Raw genomic sequence first — 23,794 nt, forward strand, 5'->3', positions numbered from 1 at the left:
TTATTTTCAGATGTGTTCGAACCGTATTCCCACAAAACAGGCCAATCGTAAGAAACCGCAAAACCGCTACCATCCTGTTTTGAACTTGTGATTGGCTTCTTAGTTCGACTTTGCGTCCTGTTATTTTGTCAGGTGTTAAACACATGTCAGATAAGATATCCTAATTAAGAATGGGTAATCGTTACGAAGCAAACTGTAATGCTTTCACAAACGTCTTTCGCGTATTCAGACACTTGGTCTGTGTACGTCGTCTTGTGGGTTTTAGAAGAACAATATTTTTGTTCTTTGTCTCGTACGTTTTAACCTTCGCCATCTATTCATTGCCCGTTCATGGCTGTCATCGCTTTAATATTCCGCGATAACATAATATAGTTTGTAATTACTTTGCGTCAGAAGTCAGTTACGCCACGCACATTTTGACATCCTAATTCCGTCGCAGTGGCGCCTTGCCTTTAAATTTTCACCTTTGGGAAAACTTCTCAACATGTCCTATGTACATTTATAAGCCTATCCGGGCCTATTAAATTTATAATAATCTTAACCGGTATCAAGCTTTGCCAAAGTCTTGGGTTGGCCGAACGGTGCCAGATCAATTTTGCAGTCGTTTTGATATCGTTTGAGTATAATGTATTGCTTTTACCAACAAATAAAATTCGATGAGACTGCACACGTTGAAACAGAATTATAATAAAGATTAAATTATTTAACGATGCTTTTACGGTATATAATTGCACGACAGTGATTCAGTACATTTGCAAGAAATTGCCATAATATTCTGCCAGAATACACTTTCATTGTTTTATCTATACAATATCAAAGGCAATAAATAAACTTACTATAAGCTGTTTAACAAATTGTCATTTGACGACCATGTGCTGTTTTTATACATATGTAGATCCACTTTTGACGAAACCAGCTGGAAACTTGTACACAGCAAAATATTAAATACGAGAAAAAGGAAACAAGAATGACTAAAAATTAAAACGTGAATAATAAACATAATTAAAGAATCACTTTCTAAAAGAATAGACACAGATGAATAGAACAAAACAAACACATTTGAGGAACATTGTGATAATTGTAACAACACCCATAAAGTGTGTATGGTGGCATTCATAGCAAATACTTTTTACACACAAGGATTTTCATAATTTAAAAATTCCTATACTTGAAAACCTGTTTGGTAGTAAAGTCAGTAGAAATTTGTTTGGATGAGGTATTAAACAAAAACATGTAGATGTTTTCTACCACCGAGCTAAATTCAAAACGCGCCATAACGTCTTGTCTGGTGTCACTTTGCGCATGCGCACGCCGAGGACACTTTTTTCGATTAAAATAAGATAAGAATAAAACAAAAATATTGAGGTATGTATGATCTCTGCATGCGCCTTCACAGTCCCATGGCCCAGCCGTTTGTTGCTCTGAAAGGTGTAATGGTCAAAGTGTGTGTTCTTTTGAGCTTTCTACGCTTTCTCTAGGCTGTCACAATACTGTCTCGTACGATCAAGCCCAGATACCATATTCTGCATGTTGCGTAGCTCTTGCATTGCCGAGCCCACAGGACTAGGTTGAGTTGACTCACTCTTTTTCTGTTGCGCGTCCGAAGAGTCGGAGTTTGTTCGTGCTCTAGTAGGAGCTGGAGGAGGAGTTGCCGACGTGGATGGAGACGCGCTTCCCGACAGTCTTCTCGGGCGATAGAAAGAGGAATGGCGCAAGGGATCTCCATAATGATGAAGAGGATCAAAATGTGACCCCAGGTTAAACCCAAACGGAGGGACACCGTAGGGGCAAAAGCGGGATTTGCTGCCGTTCATAAATGCGCTCCGAGAAAGTGGATTTGGGGGTAATATCGTTGACGGAGCAGAAATGGCAGGAATCTTGAGCGGTGGCAAGTTATCTCCTTTACCGAGTGCAGCGTGTCTGTACAGTCTATTGGCATAGGACAGTGGAGAGAGTGACCTTCCCGGGACGTCAACTTTTCCGCTAGCGGACAAGCTGGACCCTGCTGAGCCTGGGGCGTAGCCTGATCCCATGACGTTATACGGGAATAGACCAGCGTATGGGTTGAAGGAGGACAGGGGGGAAGAATTATTGAAAAGAGGGGAGGCGGATGACGGGCTAGATATCCCTAATCCGCTCAGAAAGGGGGACGTATGTGCTGAGGGCGCTGAGTCTGAGCGGGAGGGTGGGGTAGCTGGAACAGCTCCGGCGTTTGCCATTGCTTGCAACAAAGCTGGGTTAAAAGACCCCCCCATGTGTGAATATGGGTTATTACTGCCCATAGCAGTGGAAAGGACACTGATTTGTCCCGGATGAAGAAAAGGATATCCACCTGAAAAATGTGGAATAAAAGCGTTGGGGTAATTAGCCAATCCCGGCAAATTGGGATGGATCTGTATAGGTGATGTCAAACTAGTTGGTGCAGAACTGTCCTTAATGATTTTGCTAGGAGACGTCGATGTTCTGTGTTCCACAGGAGAAGAGCCTTCGGAAGACTTGCGGTAAGGAGACGTGTACCCCCGACAGCTCTGCGATTCATAGCTTTCTCTTAAGGAGCGATGCTTCTCGTCCTTTAAGCTTGCATCGTCATCAACGTTTTCACGTTTGCATTTTGCTCTGCGATCATCGGAAGTGACGTCAGCTTTTCGCTTCTCTCCGCTTGGTGGAGGTGTGATTCTTCCTGCCTTGTGAGTTTGACGCGAATCTTCATCCAAGGAAGGCTTTCGATCTGAAATTTAAATATATCTACTGTTTTCAAACATCATCGCAGTTCATCAACGAAGAATACCTAGTACGAGCGTAGAACATTAAATCTTTATATCTATTGATCCAATACAAAGCATGTTTACCTTTCGAGAAGCCATTTTGCTGCTGGCTGTCACTTCTATGACTTTCTTTGTGCCTTGGCGGCGAATCACTTGTCTGGTTGCCAAGCAACTGTTGTTGCAAATGAAAGTGCTGCCTTCTGAAACAAGTTTACATTAGATATCGTTTTGTCTCTGGGTAAGAGTCTTCAGCACCGAATTAGACCTAACGAATTATTTTTGAAATGCGGTTATAATTGCTGATAAGCTGGTAATTGTAACTTCACCTTTTTTCTCTCTTTCCACTACCGGAATCGCGGAATCCTTTTGCAAAAGGGTTGTGGTCAATTTTCAGTTGAGTAATCTAAAAAGAAAATCTGGACTTCAGCAAAAAGAACCAAAGCAGCTGTTTTAAGCAGTGAAGCAAAGTAAAGCAGTTATAAACATAAAACAATATGTCTTAACTTATGTAACGGCTGTAGTAGTGTTTGACGAGTAACCTAATATAGTTTTTGCTTTACTTGTCGTATCTTTTTTCTAGTCAGTCTAGCGGAATTGTTAGCCGCGTAAAGTGTACAAATAGGTTTATAAATCTCTGGGACCTCCTAGGTGGCTACTAGTGTTTCACAACAGGCGCTCAGATTATGAAGAATAAATGCGATTACGAAAACGCACGGTGGCGTCGGCACCATGTCGCGCGTTCGGTGATAATGGCGCAAATCCGTCGGATTGACGCCATGGCACGACCGCGCTAAATGGGAACAGACGCGATACGGGATCTCTGCCTAATACCAGAGTCGCTAATTTCGAGTGAAAGTTGAAGCGAAAGTCGAAAATGATGCTCCTCAAACGCGGCTGGGAAATGTGATAATACGTTGGCACTCGTAATCATTATACGTGTATTTAATTATACTTGAATATCGACATTTCTCAGCGTTTTTTATGACTTTTTTTTATCTCAGAATATTATACATATAGTACTCTGACAGACGTCGTCCAACTCTTTATAAGGTCGCTGCATTTCGTAGAAACTGTTTACTGCACAATGACAGCTCGTTTTCTTTCGCATGAATCACCCGTTGATTATTATGTACAGGTCATTGATAAATACCAGATCAAATCTGTGAATCCTTTCAATTTCTTTGTACGTTATCCGGTTTAGCGCATCAATAGGCTACATAGGTCTTTACACAACGCGCATATGCACATTGCGGATTTGAAATTCACGTTATCACTAAAAAGTCTCACCAAGGTCAAGGACACACCACTGACCAAGTGACTGTACTTAAACGATTGGTAAATGTCGTAGCGCGGATTACATCAGTTTTAAATACAGTAAGGCACGCAAACTACTAATGCTTTTGCGCGTACCGCATATTTTCAATTTTTATGTATTTTCCATATGAATCTTGCTTCTTCACTTCTGGATGCTGAGTGTTTTGTAATGGCGACGCCTGTCTGACTGTCTGTCTATTTACCCGTTTCAAAATCGGCTTAAAGCGGTCAGACCAGTGACTATAGATGTCTTAGACGCTCATGCAATCTGTGCCTTGAAAATGGCGTCAAATTGTAACGCAACGGTGCTGGGCTCTGAACGACCATTAAAATGTGCTACGGGCTAAAATTGCTTAGGACCCTTATGATGGTGATTTCAGTAATTAATCATTTTCCGACTTGAACACCTCAACTCTAACAACTTAAATCTTAACACATTGGCGCCGTTACACTTTACGGCGGTTTGCACTAGTTGTGTATAACTATGGTGTTATTTTTCGCACTCATTTGTCAGTTGGTCTCTTTATCATATATTGAGAATTTTAAGTGCAATTAGTATTTGCTATTAAGCGCTATACTTTTAACTGCAAGTTGGAAAACCTGTTGTTAAAACTGAGATAAACTTAACTTTCACGAAGCAAATATTTCGCAGTTGCTCTAATTGCTTCAAACAGTGACACATTCTCTGGTTTATGAAAAAATATTTTATCGTATTGTACAGACGTAAATTTTGATAAAATCTCATTTTCTTTCCTGTGACAAAAAATACGATAAAATATTTTCCTTTCATACGATCAAAGACTTTTTACGACACCCAGGTCTATATTAAAGGTCTCTTTAAGTGTTAATTTATTTTTTGTGCGACCCTCGCCTATCTTTTGTGTTATTCAAGGTTGTTGTTTTTGTCCACGCTCCTTGCCTTGCCACACGAAGGCGAAATAAAAGCGCGCATAGTGTGATTAAAATTCCAGCTATTCCGAGATCAGCGAGAAAAGTTTAATTTTACTATCTATGTGGTAAATAATTGGAACCATACAAAGTCTATGCAGTTCCCATTCCAATTACTGTCAGGGAAAAGTAGTCTTCTTCATCCAACATATAAAACAGCATTTTTGGCTTCCCGCATTCTTTCTATACGGGGTAGTGACAATAGCTGGCCCTATTATATGTCGTTTATGTCGCGTTGACCATCGGCGCCTCTATAAGTAGCGGTTAAAGTGGTGTAGTTTATAAAAAAGCACTTGGATTTACCTGGCGTCAACTCTAAGCGCTGGGTTTAGCGCGAGCTTTCAAATGGAAGTCGTTTTATATGCATAGCGGTGTAATTTAACTCTTTGCCCGCCGCCAAACGCTTACTCTGCTAAAGTGTATTTTGCAAATGTATTTTGGAAATTTCCATTTCTGAGTTGATTTTGAGTAATATATAGCGCAAATATGCGCTTGTAAATTTCAACATCAGTGGCATTATACACTGATTGAAATTATGTTAGTTATTTAAAAAGGAAACGCTTGAGGGGAATGTAATGTGCAAATTACCTTCTCGTTTTGGTACGCTGTAACAGCTATGAACTGCATCTCGGCGAAGGAAAACGTTCTGAACGGCGTAATAGGGAGTCTGCCTACCTCACCACATCTCACAATATGAAATCTCGGTTGGTACTTGTGCATGGAGTTGAGGACAGTCTGCAAATGAAACAAATTTAAAGACTTTTTGTAATGTATCAAATCAAAATCTTAAAAAGTTAACTGGCCGCAAGTCGAACTTTGGGATTATTTCCTCCCCGGTTCATCCCTGGGGAGAGTCAAAGTTTTCCTTCGCGGTGGTCGTTTAATAAATCATGGCGCCTCGCTAATTTGTCCTACCTGCCTATGACCCGTCTAACGTGCTCCACTTAAAATATGACAGCGGCAGAGGCGTCCAGAAGTCACCGCAACAACGATGAATGCTACCGAATTTAAATTCTGGTTTTATATCCCGCACGGGATTGACCAATTACACCACAAGCTGAAATGACAAGGTGACAATTGATATGTTCCAGTAACTGACAGAAAGCTATAGCACTGTGCATTGAATGAAATCCCTGATGGACAAAGGCGACAGGGTGCCGCAAATTTTAACTGTAACAGTGACATGCCGTTGTCGAAGACAGAATGGCAAGATTCTTTCGATATATGAAAAACACATTTTAATAAAGTTACGGACAGATTACGAGTATTGTTTTTTACTGTGGTTATGTAAAAATATCAATATTGTATATTTCAGTATAACATTTATAAATTCGAGACATCTGCCGCCAACATTGTGTATTTAATGAACACCTAAGGTTGGGCTTCTGTCAAGTTAAGGAAACTAACTGGTTATGTCATAATGGCTACAAGGCTCGCCTTTCAGACGCCTCCAAAAATCAGATGATGATTTGCTTTTTCCCCAACAACCACATCAGATAAGGTTTATCAAAGCTTTCGGTCTTAAGCTAGGAGAGATAATATTTTATGCTCACTATAATATGCTGTTATATTTGATTGGTTTATGGTTGTAGTGTAAAAGAGCAGAAAAGTATGTACCATATCGGATCTCTTTATTGGACTTCACCGGTGAAATCCGGTACTAGGACCGAGAATTAAGTATTTCATACCGAAGGTTCGTGACCCCCTCCTAGTGTACCCCATACCACCCCCACCCTTGGCGTTCCGCCTTTGTTGTCATTACGCTTCACTTCTTTCTAATTGGATTGCCAAGGGTTTAACCAGGACGAATTCAAAGTGACCCCCTAATTAATCGATCAGAAGCGGGCAGTAGCTGAGAACATAACTGCGAGCTATGGACTGATTTGATTTGTAAACCATTATGCACGCTTCGTATATCGCATAGAACAAGGCTAACATGGGTTCTCGGTCCATTTACAGGCAAGCGTTTAGCAAATCTGTACAACAAAAAGAAACCCATGTTCCTTGTAAACAAAAACACTTTAAGCTGTCAACTGAACACCGGTTGAGCGAGTCAGTCGACAGTCTTTTCCGTTTGCGATGTGATAGGTTACTTCGATAAGGTTACTTACATGTCCATTGCTGTCAGCAATGTTGTTTGTGAGCTTGAGTTTGTGAAATGAGATCCCGGGACGGTTCATCCACTGTTCTCCGGTTGCGGGAGAGTCGGGATGAATGTACAGTCTCTTGTGCAGCTCGGGGTCAGCTTTCCCAGCCACCATCCATCTTGAGTTGTGAAACTTGTACCGGCAGTCGTCTGCTGGCACAATGTCCATCAGCATTGTATATTTTGCTTTCTTGCTCAAGCCGCTCACCTTGACTTTGAAAGACGGAAACATGCGTCTGAAAAAAGAAAAATTTAGTTTTAGTTTGTAAAAACATACCTCTTTCGTTTAATGCAATCTATTCATAAAGGTGTTTTAAAGCTTTAATTGTTACGTTTCAACCGTATATACGCTGTCGTCAGACGTTTTTTTCGTCAATCCGATAGATACTTGTCACATATTAGTGACGGGGCCGCTGAATTGTTGATGTTAAAGTAAATAGATTTGAGTCGCTTGGGCCCACTGTGTGATGAGATAACGTTGTAATCGTGTTTGTTGGGGCGCCATTAGAGAAACATTGGATAAATCAGAACCAACATGCCTCCACAGTAGGATTATCTAATTCGCAATGCGATTTATGTCACAATTGCAAATCGCGCTGTCAATTTCAACGACTAAATAGCTTTCCCACAGGAATTAAAACGAAATCGTAACATGTTGCTGATTTACGACGTTCTGTGTTTGTAACTATTACTTCTGCCTAACATGTTGCCCAGCATACCAGATCTGTCGTGTGATGTGGACGGAAAATTATACCACGAGACAGATTTTCCCTCACTTACCTGTGAGCATTGTATGAGATGCAACGTATAAGAGCCATTTGTTGGTATAAAATCTCTGATTCTTGTTTCAATTTGTTTAAATTTTCCATTGTTGTTTTAAATTAATTGTTTGTCTTGAAAATTTTTACATTATATCTGCTTTTTCTCATGGTTAAAAATCACCTTCATTTGTTTATTGGTCTGTCTGCAACGTGCTTTTAATTACATTAAGTCTTGTTCTCAATCATAAAAACCTATACAAGCGGCAAGGGCTTATTTTCATTTAATATACATATAGCGGAACAAAAAAATCCTATTACGATTATTTGCGGGGTCATTGTTTTAGCGGTTTTAATAAGAGACTAAAATCAACTTTTGTAGAAACAGGCCTCGAATTGTAAAAGTCGATTAGTAAAATTCTTGAAAACAAAGGAAACTTGTTAGGTTTTTGCTTTGTTGAATCTGGTGATTTATTAGAATTCGCAGCGGGACAGCTCGCTCCTCTCTGTAGCAAATTGCAGGGATGGCCGCTAACAATACCGCAGCCATTTTTCTTGCGTCGGTTGATGACTTTATTTTGTTTTGGCGCCGATTGAGCTATTCAAGTTCTTCACCGTATAACATAACAGTTGGTACGGTCCTTTTGTATAACTGTCTGTTTTTCTTGCTTGTTTGTTTAGTAAAAAATATGTTTGTGCATCGGGGAACGAAACGTTGCAAGTAATTATGCCGTTCTATGAGCGTATTAAGTATACACAAAAGAAACGACCACAATGCAATAGAAAAGAAATAAATTCGTTAAAAATAGTGCACATGCTGCCGTCACCCTTGAAGTTGCGCTGATATTTTGCTTGTAAAAGATATGACCCCATTAGGGCAATGAGTTTATGAAAGAAGCGACATTATGTATGAGGTGGTCGTCTTTGTTGTGGCGCGTTGTGTTTTTGAGCATGCATAGATACGCTCTGACCCGACACTGGAATTACCGAGGCCAGAATGGAAAAGCCGAGAAATAATACGTTCATTTGTCGCACTTCTATCCGTCTAGTTTACTTTCAGATCAAGATAATTCCATTTAAAATATCGTGACGCCCTTCTATAAAAACAAAAATTGAACTTTTGCTTGAACCAGAGTAACCCCGGACGTTCGGTCACAAGCGGAAAGGTGTCGCTAGGTCTGAAAAGTAACAGGACGTGCCGCTTAAAGTATGTATCCGAAGGAAATAGACACATCAGCGATGTGTGTGGCAATGCGTCAAGCCCATTAGCTTTACATACATTTGCATTTCCCCGTACCGGTTGTTTGCATAAGCAGCAGTAATAAAGGATGGCCAGTATTCCACTTTGAGGTTTAGGCATTTTGAAATGGAGTATATTGCTTTATCTCGCGTAACAAAGGCCTCAGTTACACGTATTATGTAATGATTTCACCACGCAATAACCGAAAAATTTACGATACTTAGTCGCAAAATTTCTTTGGTAATGAGTTCCCAATATCTTCTAAGCGTTCACCCGCAAGTGTCCAATTACTGTTCACAGCGAAGAAGTTGATAAAAAATGTATGGGCTTAACTATTTAATTTTTAATTATCTATAAGCTAACGTCTACCGTATCTATAGATTTCATCGCTCTTGAAGCCAGGGCCTTTGTGTTTCTTTAAAAAAAAACGATTTTAGGTCGACAGAAAAACTATCTCTCATTTTTTCGTATTTCGCTGGTATGACGTTGTAGAAAAACCCAGCATTTTCAAAGAAGAGCAAGTTTTTGCGCATATCTACACGACTATGTCACTAATCTAAACGATCTTGACGCCTACAAATTATCCGTGAAATTACGTGCTGTATCTTTGATCTGCCTTTGACCCGTTCTTGTAACGCTGCATTGTATTTTGCGGAGACCTTAAACATTCGAGTAACTTTTTCGGTTGACCCGCCTAGTTGTTTTGGCGCCTCGAGTGTGCGATCGGATTTCGGATGTTTGTTTAAAAAACAGAAGGAAAGAAATTAAGAATGGGCATTTTGTCTTACAACATTCATTATACATGGCTTAATTGCGCCAAAAAATAGCCGACTAAATTAAGCGTACGTCATTCCTCAATTAGAAACGGCAATTAATTCTATAAACAAGCAATAAGCTGTCTCTTAATATGTGCGTAAATGCCGTTATCGGCCAAAAGGATGGTTTAATCGGCCTCTTCAGTTTTCTCCCGTTTGATTGACTTAAGCGGACTCGAATACGTCGTCGTCTCCCGATTTTATCTACCACACAGGCGGCATGATGGTGAATGATAAAGGTCCGATACACTGTTTTAACAAGACCGCCACCGATTGCCACAAACAACCGCATTTAGATGGTTTTAATCCCTTTATAGCAGAAGAACTTATCATTGATATTTGTTTCTGCATGATTGTTAAAGTATAAAATCTTCGTTAAAGAAACAATGACAGTCTTTGCCGGTTAAACGTAGTAGAATAAAATTGATTGCTTTTGATAATAATGCTCTAACTACCAAACCCAGCGGCAGTCACAGTCTGGAAAATCATTTTCTTGCAAAGACTGTATGAAGAGCAACGTGCCGTAGCTTACATCGGGGTTAAACTAACTTGCGAGTTTTCGACAGCGACGTGTGCAGGGAAAGGAAACGACTTTAAACAGTATTACCTCTGAACTGTGTGGACAAAATAAACCCTGTTTGATGTAGAGACTTGATAAGGGAGGCTGTGAATGTTCAGCAGGTTAACAGGCCCAGGTCAGTCAAGTAAGAGCGCGATCGTGTGACTTTGCCTACACGACAATTATCAGTTGTCTCACTTTTTATTACGAGTTTTTTCGTATAAACTTGTAAAAAAATTTCAATGACTTTTCAGCCTAAGCCCTGCTGCACTTTTTGTTGTGGTTCGCACGGGACCGTTCATACTTACCAATATATGTAATAAAACTTCGCCTGTTCAAGTAAACGATTTTCCATCAGCAGCTTTGTGTAAAAGTCATTTCTATCGCCATTTGTACCATATAAGCGGGATTTTTATTGAACAAGCAAGCCACTGTTCTCCAACTCCAATAATAACCACCTTGTACATTATTACGTTATCCCCGAAGGAGTGAGAATTGTAAATTTTACCCTAATTTCACATATGTTCCGTCAGCGCGAATACGGGAAACGTGTACGCAATAATCACTTAATTACGAAGTCAATTAAATCTTTAATCGTCGCGGACGTTTGCGGAAATTGTCCGCCCGACACTTTCGACAACTCGACTGCCATGCCGTGATAATCACACTTGTGTGTTGATTGCTCTTTTGGTGTAAAGTTTATCTGAAAATCTCTGTAAGTAGGTCACTTAAATCGTTTAAGGGCGGCTATTATACAGGCGTAAACAACGTCTATCTGTAACCCACACAATGTTTTACATGACTTTGGTTAACAATTACATCACAATTGCTTGGCTGTTAATAGTTAGCAAATTGCTGTTAATGACGTCATCATTGAACCTTAAAGGCGTGACTGATATCCTGAATGGAAATTGGGACTTGGAAACATGAAACTTTTCTGTATTTACAAAACGCCACCAGAAATGTCACGTCAATGTAATTTCTGACCTGTCGTAATTGGTTTTGAAGATCTCATAAAAGTGACCACTAGACATTCCTCATTGACCCTTATAAGACGCGGGTCGTTGCCCGACTGACCGCTTATATACTCAGTAATCTCAACAACGTTTGCTTAAATCATTTTGAAAACAATTGTACGGATCGTGTTAAAGTTAGTTTACTCCAATTACATTTACATTTATCACTGCTCAGCTGGATGTTGGCAAAACGCTTCAAAACCCAAAACCTTGGATGTAGGTTTCACTGCATCCACCAATGTAAAAGGTGCAAATGAGTACATTCGTGGTCGCCACTTACTGCATCGTTTGGATTGAAGTGATGTGCTAATTGGAGGTTTTCTGTTCATGAGTTGACGACAATGAGACATCAACCGTGTGAAAGATAGCGGCTTAATCATAAACGTCTGAGAACAAGGGAATGAAAACATTGCTTAGGAAATAGCGTCGTCTCCGGACGGTGTATATAGCGCTATTTCTCAGGGAACCTACCAAATTGGCGGTTCTCTTACATTGAACGAAATTTGACCCGCGTACAAGATCGCTGCCTTCAACGGCAAAAACGTGAGCGCTCGAAAAACATTGATTTGAGTTTTAAAATGAGTTTTTGCAAAGTGTACATATTTAGTTTGGTAATTCTGCTAGTGGTATCTCCTACAATATTTGTGGACTTCTTTCGCAATACCTGTAGAATAATTTGTCTTTAAGGGGTTAAGTCGGCAAAGCCTGTTTTTTAATTTAAACCCTTTGTTTCGGGCCAAAAATTCTAATTATAGTCACCGGTTAAGTCTGTTTAGCATCAGTCGGTTTACAAAACATCCAAAACTTTGCAGTACAGTGGCCAGTCTACAACCTCAATTGACGTTGATTAAAGTGCTGGCGTCGGCGAGATTAGACCATCTCTGGCGTCAGCTATTTGCGATAAACGACTGTAATCGCGCCCTGGAAGCGAGAAATCCGCCGTTCTTAGCGCCTCTGGGTCGCGTCTGCCTCGACAGAAGATACCGTGCATTATACCTTATATAACCGATTGCTGTTCCGCCGTAAACAGAATAATGGCATTTTCGCGTGGGGCATTCTTGCTGTACCGAAGACCATATTTTACTCGCCGCTATATCGGGCCGTGATGCGAATGACTAATGAAGTGGTTTTTGCAGCGTTCATTCTAAGTGATGGATGAGCATTTTTCTACCAATTTTGCCTCCGAAACATGACATGGCTTACAACACAAACGACAACTGATAATAAGTTAAAACAACAAAATCCTGACAGAAAAAGTTTGACACTGATAGTCTCAAAATTAACATAGCCGAGATAATCTTCAAACAAGTAACTGTTACAGAATGTACAAAAAGTAAACACACCGCGCCCGAGATGGAAGTTTCTTTTAATGGATTAGGCGTTAATGATTTAACCTGTTTTGTTGACACACTTTTGTATAACCTGACAGCTCGATGAATGAAATCACTTAGCGTTAAATATTTCTGTTTACCCTGCGAGAAAAACATCTCTATAGATATGTCGAGCCTCATGTTCAAAGCAGCATCTTCAAATTTGATTGCAAGCTAATTATTTGGACATTACGATGTTAGCAAGTGGACATTGTCATTCACTTGAACAAGGTTCACTGACCTCGAGGTCAAGGGGGTCAAACCTTGTTTAGCGTGAATGGCAAATAAACGTTCGTTGCCGCACAACATACGTCGAGAGATCATCTTGACACGAACTGACACTGATGCATTTCTATTAGTCTCTATCCGTCAAATTTGAACAAGTTTAAAGAAGATTTTATCATTGTGTATTTAACCTCAACAACGTCCGCCTTAAAACGTCTCGTTTATTGAATCGACAGAGAAAAATTTAAAGTTATTATTTGATTAGTTATATATCTGTCTTAACACTGGCAAATTACTATTGTCTGTACGATAAAAGTTCGTCAATTGAGGGCCATGGCTAACAGATAAGCGTCGGGGAAGGACATAATACGACCATGAATAAGTAATGAGTGAAATTTGCAACGGGGGCTAATACGCTAATAGCACGTTGCGCTTGTCTATTACATTGTAGCGTTGTCTTGAACAAAAAAGACACCCGCCAGCATTAATGCACAAGGACCGGCTTTCTACTATTTCCGCCGTTCTAACGAAAGACAATGAAGGATTAAAACAACACCTATTGTCATTGTTCTTAGGGACAGGCCGCGTGGCGCCTTTCCACAATTGATCACAATGGATGAGTGTCAAATTAAACAAGAAAACCACCTTTCACTTTTTTCAAGCGCCTTCGTCTTAACAAGTACTTGCGCTAACGAGTAAGCAAACAAATTAATTTTTGCGTCGCCTGGGCGAACAAGGTTACGCAAGCAGTGACGTGTTTACGTAAACGTTTACGCATGACAACGATTTTGATAGTATTAAAAGTATAATCTTTGTTGCATTTATTAAATTAACCAATTAAAACAAAAATTAATTAAGACATTATTACCAACTACTACAATTTCACCGTTTAATTTGAAAAAGAGAATAAAGTAACATTCTTTCGTAATTCCCACTTTAGTTGTTCGGTTAAAAATGCTGGAACAACTTTTTCCTCTTATTTCATTTTATTTGTTGGTTTTAGCTGAGATATACTATTATTTTGATGTAAACTGTATTTTAATTCTCACCAGTTCTCGTTATTATCATACAAACAGTGGGTAAAAGGACAACAAAAAAAAAATTTTAAATTTAAAATGTGTAGATTAATTCTTCCTGCTGAATTAAAAAAAAGAAGTAATAGGAACTTGATGTGTAATGGCTAATAACAGAAGAATCACAGACACTTAAGATCACTAGCTTTTACTATTGCCTCTAATTGGTCAAGAAATGGCTCATTTATTGTCTATAGACGTGATACAAACACACGACAGTTTTACCAAAGCTGTGATAATTATAGGAAAAAGGTAATAATTAATATCGTAGTTGATCTGCTTTAATTGGCTGTTTTTTCAATATGACGTCAATATAGCGGTAGATGTGCCTCACGATTACATGATAATAATTGTCGAAGTAGCAGCGTTGATTGTTTAAAAGTTAGAATTTTGTCGTGAAATTAGCGGCTACGGCCAAATTGAAAATGTAATAATTTGAGACATAAAGCGCATTTAGGCGAAACTTCGGATACATACAGACCATATCACGTACATTGTTCGAATTATTGTGACGCCTCAAAATGGCGTCTCTGTGGTCATATGGAATAAGGTTAACAATCGAACAGAAAAACGATTAATTTTTAAATATCAAGACATTTTGGCCAAGACCTGTAATTGCCAAAAGAAAATGTCACGTTATTTCAAATACAAGTTATTTAATAGCCATCAATCTCACAGTAACGATTCGTATCTACACGAGGTTATGACATCATAATAACGTTTATGACTCATAATCTCCATGTCAGGACTAGGAATCGAAAAGTGCTTATTTAAATCTCTAGTTACTTTAAATTACCCAGAAGAAGTGTTACATGCTTTTCGCATTTATTATTGTTTTTCTTTCAAAACTTTGAATTAAGAAACTAAATTTGATTGATTTATGATATCATGACATGATTTCTGGTAGCGCATAGTTTTCAAATTACGAACATCTAAATATTATGATATGGTGTAAGTAAGGTGTTAGCAGCCAGCATGACATTATTCGTTGTACAAATATAAGATCTGTACCATCACCATTGTTACCCTTAGGTAAACTATGCGCAACAATTAACGTTTAAAGAGTCACACCGTATTCAGCCTTCTCGTATTACACTGACGCCATTGCAAATCTAATCGAGAAAACATTTTTGACCAGCCGATATCTGGTCTGCGCAAAGTCGGTCAATATTTCATTGACGCCCTTGCAAAAATTTCAAAATGGCTGACCCCCTTGAAAAAGCGGACTTTATTGTAACTTCGACGATGGTTGTACATTGCTCCAGTTGTAACGGAAAGAAACAAAAATTTCGAAGACATACACCTAAATTTTCTACGTTCAAACTGTCTGTTTGTTCAAAAAAAAACAATTTTACGTTGCACATATAGCAGAGTAAATCTTTTTCATGCACTCGAAACGACAAAGTTATTCAAAATATGTAAAATGATAAAAACCCAAATAAAAGGACTTATCAACCAATCACACTAGCGATATGCGCAGGTGCTTTGTGACGCAACAAACACCGATAACTTGATTCCATTTCGTCACAAACAACTACAATAGAAAACAAACGCACCTGTTTGAGATACACATATCGCAATATTAATATGGAACCAGCTAATTTTGCAAGGAAAAGTCACGGACGGGCCAGGTGTGATATTCTGGTCACCCAGCGCGCAATTTTCAAACCGTACAATGACACCTACGCCAGAGTCAGTCAATGTTTACCCACCTTCCCACACTCAAGCCTACAAACTCCTGTTTCCGTTTTCTAACAAGCAATGGCCTTATATGAGGCTTAGTGTTTGCTTCGTTAGTGCATCGGCCGCTGGCGTTAGAAGTTAATATTGGAAAGCTCGTTTGTTCAGATGGGCACGGTAAAACAATAGTATTATGGAATCAAAATCACTCCCTACGTGAGTGACTGTTCAAAGCTTTTTTCTGCCTACGTTACCGTGCAAGATCCGACGTATTTATTCAATGAGCGAGCGAATTGAATACAGAAAAATATTCCCTCTTGTACTAAATTGAAACTATGTCCAGTTTATATACAATATCTTATGTAAACTCGTCACTGATTTATTGCTTGATAACGCTTCAATTGTTGATAGTAAAAGTTGGCCAATTAAATGGTTTTATTTGCTTGTTTTTTTATTCCAACTCCGACTGAACGGCGCCAATTTTAATTGATGTGTAGAGTCGCTATCGCTGTTGCTTAAGTTGTATGTGTGGTGTCAAAATCATATGGCTGTGTCAGTTCTATTTGATAATTTAAAAATCAAACTAATGTCTACCTCCCAGTTTTTGTGATCACCATTTCTGTTCCACGTCGGTGAAATTGTTCCCACAATTCCATATTTTCAAGATCCACCTGCGGGTCGTCGGGTTCGTTGTCGACGGGGTCAGAAAGTTTTCCTTGCGACAAATCGTGCCCTTGATTTCCGCAGACCGCTCGATCGAATCCTGGGCCTAATCCAGTTGGTGGCATGCCTTTGGGAAATATCAGTGAGGATGCACAGTGTGTCATTGACAAGGCTGCAGGAAGGTACGACGGCGGAAAAAATGGCAAATCGACCCCTGGTCGCGACGGGATCATGCTTCCTTGATTGTATGCGGTCATAACCGCTTGCAAGGGTGAAATGGGCCCCGGTTTCATTGTGTCGTGTATCATTGTAGCCTCGGGATAACGATGTAAAATTAAAGTCTTTTCGTAGTCTGGCGTTCCAGGTGAATAAGAGTTATCACTGCTGGTATCTTCTAAACACATTCAGATAGGGTTGAAAATACGTGCTGGTCAAATTAGTTCATATTCAGCTTGCTATAGAGTAGTCGATATAATTTGCTTCAAGTGTAGACCTCAAATCAGGATCTTTGCGAATCAAATATTTTTTCCTTGGCAACTTTGATCGTTAGGTGATTTTAAATTCCCACGTTTAACTACACACCTTTACCTACAAACAAAAAACAGTTTTACAATTATTTCTTTTTTGAAATTAAACAGGAAACAATTTCTCAGGAGTCACTAATTGATTAAGAGCAATCATTTTTGTATCTTTTTCATCATACAAAGTTTAGAAATAAATTCTGTAACCATTTGCATTCTTCTTGTAAATTTTTTCCTTAAACTTGTAATACAGGGAACTTCGTTGCGTTTACACCGCATCCCACACTACATCGATTATTATAAATACACACCACATTATCAGCTTACTTCTTATGATTGAAATCAAAGTTATTAAAGATAGCTCTTTAATTTGTGGTATTGGTAAGCTATACCACTGTAGTCACATCTGCCTCAAATTCTGTCTTATTCAAATTTAAGACGAAATTTTCGAAGATAACCTAATAACCTACTAAAAGAAAAATTTTGTCTTAAAACGGCACAAATAGAAGCAACTGATGGAGCTGTCCGAACCGTAAGAGCAAACTTCGCGTATCTGGACTGGTAGAGCCGATTCTATCCGACTTCCAAGCGATCAAGCAGAAAGTGACCAAGCCAGTGTCGGGAATTCGCAATTACGAACAGACGAAGCTCGCTCTTTTTTTCTCACGACGCAGCATGCACTTTGCTTTTTGCACCGCGCATAGCTGCCCTCTCTCTCGTTCGCGAGTATGGCATGTTCTAGAATGTACTTGCCACGCTTATCACAGAGGTTTGTTTAGAGCCGCTCATGCGTAAAACAAACATTTTCTTTCGTTTTTTCTTTGGCAAACATTGAAGAATAACATTAATTCAGCAAATAAAGCAAACGAATTATTGGAACAAGTTTTCGACAAAAATCAATAGCGTTTTTTTACAAAACGGTGTCATCAACAATTAACGTTTATAACAATTGATTTTTTAAAAGAAATATTTTCACTCTACAGATTGAAGTTATAGCGATGTCTACATAATTTTATTCCATATATTTCGCAGCAAAATCGAAAAGACTTGATTTCTACAAAAACAAATTACCGTATCAACTTTCGAGCTTTCCTCATGAGGACCAGAACCCAATTTTGCCGCTTTTGGGCACATTATTTGAATAAATTGATTTCGTTCACCGAAATTAGCTTGTTTGTTTGACAAAATTACCGAATAAACTGTTTGTTTAGCGAGAAAGCATAACCAGCGGGAGCCCTTCCATCCCGATTTTTTTTATTCGACTGTTCCCCAGGTTGTGAGCATAAACTTGTAACAAGGAGCAAATTACGCCTTTTTATTGTGACGTCATTTAGGATAAAGCGCAGCGAGGCGTTAAATTGTGCTTTGATAGATGAAAGTGGCGTCGAACTAAGATCAGAGGCAGACCGGCTGACGCCGCTAACCGGGTTTTCTTTAATATCTAACACTTTCCTCGACAAGGCTCTTACTAACCCTTTTGCTACTGCATCAAGCTATAGACTTATAGAGGTTTGGCCAAAAATGTTAAACGGTTGCCGCTGCCCAACCCGACGAAGGAAAAAACTAACAGGTAACCTCCCTGCTGGTTAGACGCGTTCCGAGTGATTTTTATCTCGAAAATTTTAATCGCTTGTTTTGTCATAGAGGCGTCAGTAGGATTAGGTAAAGAGCTAATCTATCCTATGAAAACATGCAGCTAGCCGACTCCGGTGAGTGAAGTCGTGGAGTCTGAGTTGTGGATAGAGATTGTGATTTATGTAGAATTTTCCGCTCTGTCATTTGCCCATCAGCGTCGGTTTTCATTAGCCTATAGCTAACTTTTTTGATTGATATGGTCTGCAATAAACAGTAGGAAAAATGATATTTTTGCAAATAAGCTGCTAAAAATATTTTTCTTTCTTATCTCCTGATATATGACGTACCTTATTAGGCGATTTCACCACAATTTTCGCTCATTAACTTAAGGTTATGGCACAGCCCTTCCTAGTTGTGTTTTTCAAACAGTAGAAAGCTCATTCTGCCAAGGCACCGATTTTATCTAGCGCTGTAGTGACCTCTAGTGTTGTAGCATTAAACTTTATGCTGTGAGTTTATTGTCTTTAGTGCTTGTTCTATTTCTAATCATCATTTCAAACTAAGTCTAAACTTCATATGAACACATTTTGAAAAATCCAAAAATGCTTTGATTAACGCTTGTAACCTTCTCTGTCAAATTTTTTTTTCAACACTATACAAAAGATTATATTACAAACACTTACTGTGGCAACAGGCACATACAAATACATAGGTCAAATGAAAGCAAACAGTTTCTTTGAGCGGTTAATTCTAATATATGCCAGCTGACAATTACCATAGTGAAAGTCATAATTGCAAACACGGGTAGAGTAAAGAAAGCCACAAAAATTGAAACATTGTATTGAAACGTTCTAATGCCTGCGTATCGGCAGCGTATTTGGCAAAGTCTTTCGACGTGTTCAACAGTGATTGGCGCCTTGGTTCGGAAGTAGAACTATACCCAGGGTTCTTTAATTAGTGCGATAGGCCAGTACGTGGAAATGCAGTAGGAACCTGCATTTAGCGAACCAAAACGCTTAATTTAAACGATAAGCACGCATCACAACGCGTAAGTGAAATACAGCACGGCTATGTGTAATTGTCAAAGGCTTTAATTTCAATTGGGCCACACGCATTAAATATAGCCGTATAAAACGTCCATGATTCACTCTATATGCTTATTTACTGACGGTAAATACTGCCATGCATTTTGAAAACGCTGATGGTGAGATTTGATGCTCCGATGGATGAAAACCTTTCATTACAACAACAAATCCCAGCAGATAAATGCTTAATACACCGCTAATTACTCCGCATGGAACGTTCAAAAAAATAATTTATCATTTGTTTCTGTTTCATTTGCTGGCACGTGCGAAATTGACCTTTATTCATTGTAATACCAGTTAATATTTCCAGGTAAAATATCCGACCAATGGATTTGCGTTTCAATTAAAATGTCGTTAGCACGACTTAAATTATTGACGAATATTACAAGGCCACTTGACTAATCGTTTAATTCGCCTCCCATACGGCCTTCGCTTGGATTGGCCAAGATAAGGAGTGTAACGTGCAAATAAGCCGATAGACCGGGAGCGTGAAATGGGGAAATATTTTGTTTAATTTGTAATGCTTTCTTGAAAAATTGGCGCTGCTGTTGTATCGTTGGCCAGCAATGTAAGCCAATACTGAATTCACCCTTATTTCTTATAACAGCTATACGTATTTTAAAATCTTTCACATATTTTACTGCTTCTTTACTATGGTTTACGCAGAAAAAACACCTTAATGGGTTAGTAAGCAAAGTTTTTGAAACTTATGCAATAAACTATCCAAGCTTTACTTTTAATTTTATGTCGAGAAGAGACATTTTGATTACAATCAAGTGTCTGGTAGGCGTCCAACACGTTCATGTTGTCGCTACCGGGTTGACAATTCAGATACAAGCGTCATGTCGTCTTTTTCAATTATACCCTTGGTCGATAATGGACAAACACACATCCTATAATCGGTGTAATTACCCAGTCATTTCACATTCGCACCACGTTCGATTGGAAATCGTTAATTCCCGCTCTTGTAATTTTCCTCCCACTTATCGATTCAAGATTGGCTTTCTTGAAGAAATATTTATTCTGGAGCGGTTATAGAACCAACACTCGAACATATCGGGCATCAAAAATAACTTTGGTCACTTCGCTTCACAATTTTAACCACAACCGATTATAGAAAGGTTATTTTCCTCGACACCTTACACGGAATATGCTCACTGTGTATATGTTCCTGGTGGGAAAAACATTTTTAGGTGAGAAAATGTCGTTTGGAAGCTGTTTTTATAAATTACCCAAAACTGAAGCTGTGCTGGAAAATAAACACGAAATCACTAACTATGTTGTTGAGCTCATTACTATGAACGGTTTGATGGATTATAGAGTTGGTTATAGCTTGTCGAAGACCTAATGAGACTGGTGTGGGTAACAGTAACTTAAACCAAAAAGTTTATTGCAAAAGTGATTCCTCAACCGCGCGTAATTGAAAAAGCTCATGCGTCATTACCTAATAATTTTTGTTAAGCTTTTCTGAACACAAATTAGATGTTAAAGCAATTAAACAAATTCTTGTTGGTCTTTGTAAGCAACCATTGCTCTTTTGTTACAGATGCAGTATAAAGGTTACATTTAATTAATAATTTTGTATCTACAGTACAATAGCCAGCATACCAGACATGAGCCACCTCCACGCGGGGTATTGCTAATTTTATATGTTAATCAACGGCAAACGGTTAAGAAATTTGGAAGAGCAAGTTGTAGCAGTTACCCAGCGTAACTACTTAACATTATCTTTTCGACAGGGTGTAATTTCTGTCGATTGCAAAGTGCGAAATCCACCATCAACCGCAAACTAATCATTTTCACAGAATTATATCAGAGAGTTTCAAATTTTTGTTGTGTTACGTTTATTCCTAGTCAACTGGCAAAAAAGCGATTACCGGCTTTGCGTGATGGTGTTATTACATGGAATCACTCTCGGTCGCAGAGGGTACAAAAGTCACTCGCATTTGTGTTATTAACTGCCGCGTACGCGCCGTTTTATGAGTCCCGCGGTGAGGATAAAATCAACTGCATAGCCAATAAAACCTGTTCATGGTCCACTGGAAATAAGAATTGAAATTTAGGGAGTCGTAATTAAACAAATCCAACGGAATGCAATTGCAAAATGCCTGTTGCTTTTAACGCTAATTGCGTAAACTCATTTTAACCTTTTATACGATTTTTACGAACCCTGAAATACGTAACGCTGTAGCGAAGGTTGTAAATAGCCTGAATGGTAACTCGTTTGCTTTGCATAGACAGCACTCTACATTATTTCTCAAAATACTTCACAATGTTGCAGTACTGTACTGTTCCCTACTATCCTGAATGCTAGAAAATACTGGAAAGAATGTTCTTGGCATTTCCCTGTTGACCAATGCAACTGCAGTTTGTGTAATTAGAGAAACGACTTCAAATCGAAACTTAACTTAAATTATGATGCTTTTCATTTGGTTGACAGTTGAATTCGTTATCACTTAAATTGTCATTCAAATACCAAAAACCGTCAAAAAGATTGCCCGTTACTTTCTTGAAATGTAATGTTCGCCGAATAAAGTGATATGGGCTTTCGTCAATGCTTCGTAATCTTAACTAATTTTTTGAAAGTTTGTTTAACTTTAGATTACAAATACTTGTGGAAAGGCAAAATAGCTGAAAGTGTAATAAGGCCCAGCTGGCAGATTTATTATTCAATTTTAGGCAACAAAGTACAGATCAAACCTTTCAAAATCATTATTAAATTGTAGGACCGCCTTGTAGTATGGAGAAACTCTACGAAAAGGTATTATTTATGATGTCATAAAACAGGAATATGCGAACTGCCAAGGTGTCAGCAGGTAAACTGAACCTAAATAAAGACTTACAATGCTAGATGAGTTACACCCAATGTAAGGAACTGTCACCTATTTCATATAAATCTAGTTAACTTTATATATAGCCTATTTTGATTATTGTCACCACGCCTATAGCCTAAATGCGACTTTTAGATTAAAGTCAAAGGTGATTGTTTTGGCTAATCTTGAACATTTTTAATTTAGTGATTTTTAATACCTTCAATTATTTTGCCTGGGAGCTCCAAAAGTTCTAAACAACCTTAAACTTCAAAAAAAGAAATCACCGGCGCGTCGAAGCATGCATGGCGTCGAATCATTTGCTTCATTGAGACTGTACCTTGCTTTGTAAATTGTGTCGGAGATGAATGGATGGTGCAAACATAAGCTTTGTCGTTAACTTATGTAAACTGAAGGTGGCTAGGCAACCAGTTGACTATTTCGTAACCAGAGTAGTTTACGACTGTACATAAAACGACATTTTTCTTATATTCGACCTTATAATCATTTATTGTTCTCCAGGGCTAACCACCACCATTTTGCTCGTTTTTGTGACTACTAATGCCCGTATACTGGCGTGTGCCTCTGTTAAAGTATAGTTGGTAATTTGTCGGACGTTTCGTGCTCGGTTATGTGCGTGTGTGTACGTTTGTTCCAGCTCTAAAGTTTACTGCTTCCGCCCCCTAAAAAATTTATAACGACCTAGTGACGCAAGTGCCATTCACACCAGCTGCTTTGTTTTAAGGCTGTCTAAAATTTCCGATAAGTTTCTCGATTTTTTTTCTTTGGTAAAACAAACCGGGTTTTCTTGCGTTTATCATTTAGTTTAATAATTTGCGTTTGTCAAGTAAAACTTATTTTAAAAGTTCTGCTTTATTAGGAAATTTTTTGCATTTTTTGCCTTCTTTAGCTCACTCTTTTGTGAAACATATTATAAAAATACAAATATGTTTTTAAATTTATATTATATGTTTCTGTGATATATACTATCTACATCAAAAAAAATATGCTTTGGTACAATTGACAGTTCATAAACCAATAAAACCAATAAAACAACTCACAGTACAAAACAAAGATTAATGCAAACACTTACATCGGGAAGCTTGCAATGGATTTCCAGCATTGCTTTTTTCTTCAAATTCCTATACCTCCTTTCTTATACTTCAATTCCATAATGGAAGGCATCCCACCATTAGGTCAGTTAACAGAGGAAGCGTAAATTATATTATCG

The 23,794-nt window shown here is 38.6% G+C and overlaps 1 protein-coding gene across 3 annotated transcripts; it reads right to left on the minus strand.

Moving 5' to 3' along the window:
- Positions 1-667: 667 nt before the first annotated feature.
- LOC143446191 (uncharacterized) lies at positions 668-23,794 on the minus strand. 3 transcript variants are annotated; one of them, XM_076945725.1, is made up of 7 exons: positions 23,657-23,794; positions 16,504-17,160; positions 7,139-7,409; positions 5,616-5,762; positions 3,092-3,168; positions 2,850-2,962; positions 668-2,728 (listed from the first exon to the last, which is right to left on the minus strand). In XM_076945725.1, exons 2-7 carry the CDS (start codon positions 16,974-16,976, stop codon positions 1,464-1,466), a joined length of 2,346 nt encoding a protein of 781 aa, XP_076801840.1. In that variant the 5' UTR covers positions 16,977-17,160; positions 23,657-23,794; the 3' UTR covers positions 668-1,463. The 3 variants fall into 3 exon arrangements, with proteins under 3 accessions (XP_076801840.1, XP_076801838.1, XP_076801839.1); XM_076945723.1 differs by having other exon boundaries at positions 2,850-2,965; XM_076945724.1 differs by lacking the exon at positions 23,657-23,794 and adding an exon at positions 17,421-17,571 and having other exon boundaries at positions 2,850-2,965.

This window comes from Clavelina lepadiformis, chromosome 2 (assembly GCF_947623445.1).
Source record: "Clavelina lepadiformis chromosome 2, kaClaLepa1.1, whole genome shotgun sequence".
In the NCBI taxonomy this organism is placed as follows: Eukaryota; Metazoa; Chordata; class Ascidiacea; order Aplousobranchia; family Clavelinidae; genus Clavelina; species Clavelina lepadiformis.